Source organism: Zalophus californianus, chromosome 4, assembly GCF_009762305.2.
Source record: "Zalophus californianus isolate mZalCal1 chromosome 4, mZalCal1.pri.v2, whole genome shotgun sequence".
Classification (NCBI taxonomy): domain Eukaryota; kingdom Metazoa; phylum Chordata; class Mammalia; order Carnivora; family Otariidae; genus Zalophus; species Zalophus californianus.
Genome location: NC_045598.1, coordinates 132,602,592 through 132,613,463, shown reverse-complemented (window position 1 = coordinate 132,613,463; position 10,872 = coordinate 132,602,592). Strand labels below are relative to the sequence as shown.

General features: G+C 39.1%; 1 protein-coding gene across 3 annotated transcripts in view; it reads left to right on the top strand.

Annotated features, from left to right (window-relative positions):
* The first annotated feature begins 1,413 nt into the window (after positions 1-1,413).
* UBE2W (ubiquitin conjugating enzyme E2 W) overlaps positions 1,414-10,872 on the top strand; it is an 81,588-nt gene continuing 72,129 nt past the window's right edge. For all 3 annotated transcript variants that reach the window (XR_004820016.1, XM_035727147.1, XM_027608828.2), the window contains exon 1: positions 1,414-1,515. Coding sequence is in view for 2 of the 3 variants with exons in the window: in XM_035727147.1 (XP_035583040.1) it covers positions 1,414-1,515 (102 nt within the window). In the remaining variant the exon portion in view is untranslated. The remainder of the gene's footprint in view (positions 1,516-10,872) is intronic.

The following is a 10,872-nucleotide window of genomic DNA, read 5'->3' as shown; positions in this document are numbered from 1 at the left end:
TCAGGCACTTAATTGACTGAGCCACCCAGGGGCCCCCATAATGAGCTACCTTTGAGTGGGAAGGATGATATCCTACATTGCTCTTATGTTTAAATCTTACAGAAATTTCTAAAAAGAGCTCCAAGTTAATAAAATGACAGATTTTAAGCTTTTGTTCTGCTAAAGTAAAAGCCTTCTACTCAATGTATCAGACTTTTAAATCTTTAAAAGATAGAACAAGAACACAAGGGGGTGCCTGGGTGGCTCAGTTGGTTAAGCGACTGCCTTAGGCTCAGGTCATGAACCTGGAGTCCTGGGATCGAGTCCCTCTTTGGGCTCCCCGCTGAGCAGGGAGTCTGCTTCTCCCTCTGACCCTCCCCCCTTTCATGCTCCCTCTATTTCATTCTCTCTCTCAAATAAATAATAAAATCTTAAAAAAAAGAACAAGAACATGAGGTGCAAGTCTGGCTTCCATTTACCTCTTAACCAATGATATCTTCAGTTTTGGGATAGCTTTTTAAAATGTGGCTTCTGATAAATGTTGGCAGAACTGGTGCATTCCCAGAATAAATTCTGAACGCTCAGCTTTCCCTATTCAAATACTTCCCTAGGTCGAACGACCACAAAACTGCCCACTATGAAACAGGCTGAAGAGAAGTCCAGATGTGATAGAAGGTGTTAAGTGTATACTACGAGGTGCACTGTTACATTAAAAAAAAAAAAAAATCACGTCTAGGGTCAAATCTCTAAACAAATGTGAATGCCATAACAACCATAACTACTACTGACACACGTGAAGTTTAAAACTGACGGGATGCAAAAGGGGAGACAACAGTATACGAACGAAAGAAAAACTTCAAACATTTCTCTTCCCTTTCAGATAAGTTTCAGCTCTACAAATCTACCCTTGCCTTTAAAATATCAATGTATTATTTTGCTCTCAATCCTCATCTCATTGTACAAAGAAATCTGTGTCTTTCTGTCCCAAATTAGGAATATGAGAAGCCTTCCAGACCGTAAAGACCAGAAAGCAGCCCCACAGAAAGTGATATCCCGCCCGGAGGGTGTGAAAGTGGGCATGGTGGTGTGGAGAAGACATCCGAAAGGGAAAAAAAATCTTCAAACCATACACCTGTGGTTGGAAAAACAAAACAAAAAGAAAACCCACGGGACTGGAGATCATCAAGATCTTAGGGTATGCAGAGAAAAAAAACGACAACCGTGGCCAGGTCAGACCAGGAGCGGCGTTTCTTAGGCGACCGGAGTAGCTGGGTGAGGTAGCCGCGGACGGCGGAGAATCGGATGTGTCTGAGGGTACCAACAACGCCATTGACCGCGCTCCCGCCCGCCCCTCCCCCCCCGAAGGCCCGGCGCGCCAGCCAATCCCCTCCCGCCGTCCCCTTCCCACCGGAGGCCCCGCCCCCGGCGCCCAGGATGCTGGGCCCCCGCGGCGTGACGCGAGCACGGCAGCTCCGCCCCCTGCGTCTCTGGCCTCGCCGGCCTTGGGGGGATGGTTCCATCATGGCGTCAATGCAGGTGAGAGGAGTTTGCAGCATCTGGGCGGGCAAGGGAGCCGCCGAGAGGACGCAAGCGTTTTGTTGGGGGCGGCGTGTGGGACTCTGGGGCACCCGGACGGGCTCGGGAGCGGCCCTGGTGGCCAGTCCTTTCCCAGCTTCAGGACGTTGGGGAGGGGTGAGAGGTGGCGAGAAGAAGGGCGGGGGAGGGGGGTCCTCGGTCGGTCGAAGCGGACACCAGCCGGCCGGGAAGTTGGGGATAAAGAAGGCTAAGAGGAGGAAAGGGCGAAGTTTGGCGTTGGCTCGGCGGCAGTGGTCTCGGAATCCCCTCTTGCTTAATAGACGCTGGCCTGCCCGCCCGTCGCAGGGATGCCTTCTCCGCTGTCCGCGGCCGGGCGGAAACAGCTGCTCTCGCCGTTGTCGCTGGGGCACGGGCGGCCCTGAGAGGGGCTGAGTGTGGGGGAGCTGAAAAGGCGTTCCGAGAGAGGGCGGCTGGCTGCAAAAGCTCTTCGCGGCCTCTGCTCAGGCCTCCCACGCCCAGCTTCCCTGACTGCTCGGCCTCTCGGCTCTCTTCTCTTTGACTCTTAATCCTTTGCCCCGTGGGTACCTTTCTCTGTTAGTCTTCGCATTCTCCACGAACGTTAGTTTGGCAGCTCACTTTGTCGCTCTTCCCGAAGCTGCCCATGGCCCATCAACATCATTTGCCGCCTAATATGCCATCTTCCCGAGATCTGAGTCACCAGCCCCCTTATACCTCCGGGATAGCTCGCCCTCAAAAAATTTTTTTTTCCTACGGTGCCCCACCCTTGTGGTCGCGGTAAGGCTACAGCCCTTTGCCCTTCTTCCCTAGATCTTTAGTGGAATCTTAGTTTGGTAGGAGGCGTTTATTAACCCGTGTCATATCTACCTGACTTAGCAGTTCATGTTTTTCTGGCTTTCCAACTTAATATACTTCTTTTTTCCAAATCCAGGGAGTTTGATTTTTTTTTTTTTCAGGCAAAGATGGCAACCACAACTGCAGTTTTGTAGAGATTGACTCTGCATTATCTATAGTCTGCATTTAATTTTACAGATGAAGACTTAGCTCTAATGAGAATATATAGGAAGAGAAGGTAGAACTGTTGTTTGGAGTGGCAGCTGAGTGCTTTTTAGAGTTTTACCAACATCTTAAAGAGACCTACGTTTTTCTTAGAAGGATTTAGTGCATTTGTTTGTAGAAGAATGAGCAAGTCTTCCTATCCTCTCCACCCTGCGTTTTTTTTTTTTCTCATTTTTAGGCGAGAACAGTTTTTCTTCTCTTTTCTGCATCTTCCTCTTTTGCACACATATTTGCTTCACATTTACTTCTGTGCCTTTGTGTTGCCTGTCCCCTTTCAACCTATTTTCCATGCAATATTCTTTTTACCTTTGCTTCTTCCTCTGGACTTTCCTGCAGAATAGAAAAATGTCTAACTTTCCTACTTGAAGGGATGTCACAAAAACGGTGCAGGGAAAAAACAATTTGAGGAAACATAGTTTACACTGGTCTCCCCAGAGACGTTAGAGAAGTTCCGTCATTTGAGCCCAAAAAAGGAACTGTGGAACAGTAGTTGAATAGTAGATGTATAAGACTAAGATTATTTGTATTAAGATTAAAACTATTTAAGACTAAAAATTATGGTTAAAATCCACAACACTTGTGATTATATTTGACAAGAAAATTATAGGGATAACTAATTGGCTGGTTAGATTCAGACTTCAAGGGTCTGAAAAAAGGCAGATTTCCATTTTTAAGAACTTAAATGAAAAAATTGAGTACAGAACTGAGTCAGTACAGAACTTATGTTGATAATCTTGAATTTTACATGGCGACTTAAGCAATGGAAAAAAAAAAGTACTTGCCAGTGAAATACTGCATTTTTCTGTGTCCCAAGTATTACCTCTGACTGTCTTACCACCCTTTATTCCTTTGTGTCTTCTGATTAGAGGAATGGAAAACTGATGCTTCCTATTTTAATTAAAACTAAATCTTTCCTTTTTGTATTTTTGAAATATCTGATAGAGGTTTTCTGGTAGAATCTTGAAAAATAATTTTAATGTAGATAAATCAAGCTTTTTGAAACACTACTTACTTTGTGGTTATTCTGTCTTTGGTGAACAAAATTTTTTCCTGACCATCTTAATAGCAAAATTTTGTTTTAAAGATTTTTATTTTTTTAAAGTAATCTCTACAACCAGTGTGGGGCTCGAACTCACAACTCCAAGATCAGGAATTGCATGCTCTACCAAGTGAGCCAGCCAGGTACCCCTTAATAGCAAAATTGAACTCTTCAAAACAACTGCATATAAAACTGCAACCAAATTACGAAATTTGTTTATTCACTCATAAATTATTTTTCAAGGGCCCACTGCGTCTGGTACTGATCAGGGTGCTGGAGATAGAGCAGTGAACAAAAGCAGACAGGATTTCTGCTCTCATGGATGTAATAGTCTAGTTGGGAGAGACAGATAAGAACCAAATACTTAAGTTAATTGCATATTATATTAGAAGGTGATAATACTACGAAGAGAAAGCATGGAAGGGAGTTACGAGATGGATATTTTGGGGATTTCAGTTAGCGTGCTTAGGAAAAAGTATACTATACACAAATGCTGCTCTGACCACGTCCTTACCTAAAATTTTTCAGATTTCTTTATCTTACGCCAGGATATTATTGCTGCTGAGAAGATTACTTAAGCTGTAAGAAGAACTATTTTAAAAACATACAGATTATAGAAATATAGGATTTGATTACTTGATAAAAAGGAAATAGTCTTCAGAATCAACATCAAGTAAGGGTAGACTTCGGCTTGACTATTTTGAAGTTGAGGTTTTAACTCCTTTAATGTATTCCCAACCTTTTCTCATGTGGTACACATAGAAAATAATTTTTGACTCACACACTACGGTGGATGAAGTAAAACATTGGGGATGAGTATCTATTCTGGCACATCTGTAATGCTGGGGATGCTCTACTCTGTAATACTGCTAAAGTTGTTCTTCAATATATAGTTCAAGGTTGTGGTTTTCAAACTTATTTGAGCCTTTGAGATTTTCTTGGTTTTTTCTTTTTTCTTTTTTACCCTACTGTTTCTTCCTAGAACGAAGTCGCAAATTACCAAGATAATGGTTAGATTATGTTTTAAGAAAGCATTCTTAGAGAATGGTGGGCTTCTGACAATACTTAAAAATGGCAGGAGTTAGAGTAAAGAAACATCTCCATTTAATTGTAATAGCTCTAGAGATGTTAAATAACTCTTGTAGATTTTCTGCTTTCTTTTTCCTCTCTTACCGAATGGGGGTCTTACACTATTAACTGTCGATTTGACTAGATGGAAGGAGATTAAGACTTAGTAACAGATGGATTATGAATGCGTGCTTATTTTCAGATGACTTTGAAATAATGTTATGTCGTGTTATTCACGACTCTACACTGCTCTTTACTCAAGTGTCTGGCTGTAGCGATTGAGAGAAGTGGAATATGGGCTCTTACTGACATTTTTAGTAGTCACATTGCCTTGACAGACTCCATGTGATTATTGTTTGATGATGCGAAGGGTTACAGCATAATCAAAAGTTAGAAAATTGACTCATCTTGGATCCTAAGGCTTATTGAATACTGGGAACTTGGGGAATGTATATGCCTAGAATTACAGTATCTGAGAAGGTTGACTGGGTACTCTGGCTGGGGATAGAGAGCTGTTGGGACAAGTCAAGGAAAGGGGTAACAGTATAGGATAGAATTGAAGGTATTTTGTTTGAATGATGAACCTGAACATAAGTGAAGTACACGTGAATAAAGGATAAAGCTAAGGTAATCATCTTAACTTTCAAAGCAGTAACTATGGTACTTTCTTTTAGCTGTTAATCAATTACTGCTAATGAGATGCCTTCTATTTTTATACTAAAGTGTTTGAGTGTTTCATTTAACTTTTCACGTCTCTTCCACTCCTCTGGGCCATATAGATCTCATGAGAATAGGAAAAATACCTTTTCTTTGTCCCTTAAAGTCACCTAGTGATTACAGTAAATGTTCAACACTTAACACTTCAAAAACTGTTTCTAATTAGCAAGTTCTGCATTAGTTTAATTCTATTTTAGAGAAATCTTTTAAGCAATTCCATAATAGTAAGATTGAGTCCCTATAAAGGAATAATTTAAAGTTCATATTTTTATATATATATTCCCCCCAAAATTGGCTTATTTTCTTGATTTATATGTTCGCCATAACCTTAACGGTTTTCAAAGTATTTTTTCTGTTCTTTCTCTTTGGATTCTTATTCCAACCTTGTAAAATGGGAAGTCAGATAATCCTATTTCATTTCAATAGAGACAGAGAGTGACTTTAGGTAAGTAATCACTTACTTGGAAAGCGACTTACCCAAAATTACATAGCAACTGAGTGCTGAAACTGTGATTAGAAACCAGGCTCTGAAATGTGTTGATGCTATGAAGTTGTATGTAATTAACATGTTAACGTTTGGCATTGTAGAGAAATCACTGGGATAATTACTTTTCAGTCAAGAAGTAAACATTTACTTAGGGTAGTATTTTATAGCTAAGATGAGAGAAAAATATTCTTTATATTTTATAATAGTTATTTTATGCATACATTTTAAAAAGGATCTTTGTGTATGTACTTGTGCACTGAGTAAAATTATGGCAAATCTTTACTGTTCAGAGATAGTCTTTGTTATCAAGGAGAGTTTTAAAAGTAGAGGTGATCTGGCATCTTTCTGAAAATACAGTTCTGCATAGTGTTTATTTGAATTGAACATTTGTTACATGTTATTTCTTTGTATCACTGCTGTCTACATTAATTTTATCTACAAAATACTCGTTTGTGTTTGTAGAGTGTTTTTAATAATTCTTCAGTTGATAGCCTTTTTTGTGAATGCAGGTTTTGGGTCACCAACAAATGGTGCATGCCTCTGAGTTATTTTATTCTGAGAAAAACTAATCTCATTCAGTAGGTCTTGTAAAAACTTCATTAGGAAAAAAAGCACAGGATCTGTAATCAAGACCTGGATTTAGGTTCTGTTTCACTAGTTAATATCTATGTTTCCAAAAATCAGGGTGTCAAGTTGGTGGTTAAGACAAAAGTAAATTAATAGAGAGGTAAACATGTATAAAACTACTTTTTCTTTTTTTTAAGATTTTATCCATTTGACAGAGACAGCGAGAGAGGGAACACAAGCAGGGGGAGTGGGAGAGGGAGAAGCAGGCTCTCCCCCGAGCAGGGAGCCCAATGTGGGGCTGGATCCTAGGACCCTGGGATCATGACCCCAGCCGAAGGCAGATGCTTAACGACTGACTGAGCCACCCAGGTGCCCCTAAAACTACTTTTTTGACTTTCCTTCCCAAACCTGTTTTTTTTTTTTTGTAGTTTTCCCCACATTGGTACATGGCAACTTTATTCATCCATTTGTTTAACCAGAAACCTTGGTTTCATCCCATCCTCTAGTGAAAACATTGGCAAATTACTATTGAGTTTTACCTTCAAAATATATCCAGAATCGAACTGTTTCTTCTGAATTACTCCGAGATGAAAATCATCATCATCCCTCATCTGGATTATATCAACAGTTTCATAACTGGTTTCCTGCTTCTGCCCTTGTTCCCTTACTGTCTTTTCTCAGCCCATTATTTAGATTCTTTCAAAACAAAAGTCTGATGTCATTTCACTTGCATCCCTTCTGTGGCTTCCCTGTTTTACTCAGAATATACAGTTGACCCTTTAATAACGCATGGTTAGTGGTGCTGACCCCTGTGCAGTCCAAAATACATACATAGCTTTTGACTTCCAAAAACTTAACCATTTGGTGCCTGGGTGGCTCAGCTGGTTAAGTATCTGCCTTCAGCTCAGGTTAAGATCCTGGGGTCCTGGGATGATGGGTCCTGCATTCTGCTCTCCGCTGCTCAGTGGAGAGTCATCTTCTCCCTCTGACCCCCCCCCCCTCGTGCTCTCTCGCTCTCTCTCTCTCTCACACACACACACACACACACACACACACTCACTCATATAAATAAAATCTTTAAAAAAAAACTTAACCACTAATAGCCTCCTGTTAGTTGGAAGCCTTACTGATAACATAGTTAACATATTTTGAATGTTCTATGCAGTATATACTATATTCTTATAATAAAGTAAGCTAGAGAAAAAAGTTAAAATCATAAGGAAGAGAAAATGTATTTATAGTACTGTACTGTATTTATATTAAAAAAATTTATATATAAGTAGGCCTGTGTATTTCAAATTCATGTTCAAGGGTCACCTGTAATCCAGAGTCCCTGTTAAAGCATAGAAGGCTTTACTACGTTATCTCATTCCTCTCTCCCCCCACCCCCCCAACTTGCTCACTTAATCATATACACTCCTTGCTATTTCTACCTCTGGGCCTTTGCCCTTACTTCCTCTGCTTGGAGTCTTCACCTATCTGGATGGCTCACTTCCTTTATTCTCTCAGATCTTTGTTCAAACGTCGTTACTTAGAGAATCCTTCCTTGACCACCCAATGTAAAATAGCTCTTCCATCCCTGCCACTTATAATTCCCCTTACCCTGCTAAATTTTTAATAGCCCTGACATTATTTATTAATTTATTTACTATTTCTCCTGAACACAACTTAGTACCTGGCATGTAGTAGGCCCTCAGTAAATGTTGAAGGAATAAATGAGCACAGCTTCTGGATTCAGATAAACTTGGTTTGAATTCTAGCTTTGACACTTAATAGCTGTGTAACCCTATTACACAGTTTATTTAAAAGTAGAGGTGATCTGGCATCTTTCTGGAAATATTTTTATAGAATATTTTATAGAAAGAGAACAGAACCCTATTGCACAACCCTATTCTTTAACCCAGGGTGTAAAATATGGCTAATAAAACAATCATATCGGGTAAAATTGCAGATCACTTCATGTCATGGATCTTTATAGTTTTAGTGAGTTATAATGCTCTCAGCCTCTTATTTTGAACTACCCCTATGAGATACTCACTTAAAAAAAAAAATTGTCAGGGCACCTGGGTGGCTCAGTCGGTTAAACATCTGCCTTTTTTTGGCTCAGGTCATGATCCCAGGGTCCTGGGATCAAGTTCTGTCTGGCTCCCCGCTCCACGGGGAATCTGCTTCTCTCTCTGCCCCTCCTCCCACTTGTTCTCTCAATTTCTCTCTAATAAATAAATAAAAATCTTTAAAAAAAGAGTGATTCCTGTCCTGTATTGGCTTTCAGTGGAAAAGAAACAGATTTCCTATATGATCCTGTGTCATATGAGATGTCTCCTATTTCCACACTATAGGAAGAAGAGGGGAAGTTTTTTTTTTTAAAGATTTTATTTGAGAAAGCATGAAGTGGGGCGAGGGAGAGGGGACAAGCAGACTCCCCACTGAGCAGAGAGCCTGTTGTGGGGCTGAATCCCAGGACCATGGGATCATGACCTGAGCTGAAGGCAGACCCTTAACGGACTAAGCTACCCAGGCACCTTAGAAGTATGGTTTCTAATTAGCATGTATGCTTGACTAATTCTCAAATACTGAAGAGGATTAGCAAAGTAATATTTTGATTCTTCTATATCAGTTTTAAATGGCACATTCAGTTTTTTCTTTAATTGAAATATAATTCATATGCCATAAAGCTTGCCATTTTTATTAAAGTGTAGAATTCAGTGGTTTTTAATATATTTACAACCATTATCACTATCTAATTCCAGAACATTTTCATCATCCCAGAGGAAACCCTTTACCTGTTTGGAGTCACTGCCATTCCTAGACCATGCCCCGCAGAAATCACTGATTTATTTTCTCTATTGGTTTGCCTATTCTGGGTATTTCATACAAATGTAATCATACAATATGTGGTCTTTCATAACCAGCTTCTTACCGTGTTTTTGAGGTTCATCGTGTTGTAGCTTTTATCAGTACTTAATTCCTTTTTATGGCTATGAGTTCATTTTATGGTTATCTATCTACAGTTTATTCATCAATTGATTGACATTTGGGTGGTTTCCTGTTTCCGTTCATCAGTTAATTGGCAGTTTGTATCATTTCTACTTTCTGAATAATGCTGCTATGAACATTCATGTACATGTTTTTATTTGGCCATGTCTTAATTTGGCTTAAGTGTATATATACCTAGTAGTGGAATTGCTGGGTCATTTGGTAACTCTGTTTTACTTTCTACGGAACTGCCAGACATTTTCATGACAGCTGCACTATTTTACATTTTATATTCCCACCAGCAGTGTGGAAAGGTTCCAGTTTCTACACATTTTGGCCAATATTTGTTGTCCTTTTTTTTTTATTATAGCTCTCCTAGTGGATGGGAAGTGATATCTCCTTGTGGTTTTTGATTTGCATTTCCCTAATGACTAAGGATGTTGAGCATCTTGCATTTATTGGTAAATTTCTTGAAGAAATGTCTATTCAAATCCTTTGCCCATTTAAAAGTTGAAGTTGTCTTTTTATTGAGTTGTAATCAAGTTTTTTGTGTATTCTGAATACAGGCCCCTTATTAGATAAGTGATTTGCAAACATTTTCTCCTATGAGTTGTGTTTGCACATTCTTGATAGTGTCTTTGAAAGCACAAAAATTTTTAATTTTGATGAAGTCCAGTTTATCTGTTGTTTTTCATCTGTCATTTATGCTTTTGGTGTCATATCTAAGAAATCATTAATCCAAGGTCATAAAGATTTACAGTTTATTACAGCTCTGTATTTTTCTGAGATTGTTACAGTTTTAGCTCTTACATTTGGGCTTTTGATTCATTTTGATTAACTTATGTATGAGGCATATTTAGTTTTATAGCATTAATATAGCAGCTTGTTGTGTTTTTTTTTTCTTTTTGAATTTGCATAGGCCCAAGCTGAGAGCTCATCAGATTTGATAGTATCCTGCTGGATTCAAGTTATTTTTCTAGGTTGAGTGGAACTGTTAAGCTGTTTTTCAGATGAGAATTTATATTGTAGCCCTACTACTAAGAAATGTGATTGTGGTCCTAATAAACTATTACTGAGAATACTTATTCATATATCAGCTTTTATAGTAATTAAAATTGGCATACCAACTTCAGTTTTTAGAGTTAAAAAGCTTTGTCATAGGGCATTTTTAGAGGTCATCTAGTTCAACCATCATACTTTTTCTTTAAGTCATTGCTGCATTTTGTGATTAGAGGTAGTTGGTAACATATAATTTGTTTACTTTTGTACTACATGAAGATATATTGAGCAAATTGAGTATATGGGTTTTTTTTTTAAATATAGATTTGATGAGGAAAATTGTCACATTCTTAGGAAATCCAATTTAGGGATTCTAGTGGAGAAAATTACATAGGTGAGCATATTGGTGTCATCTTAGTTCTTGATG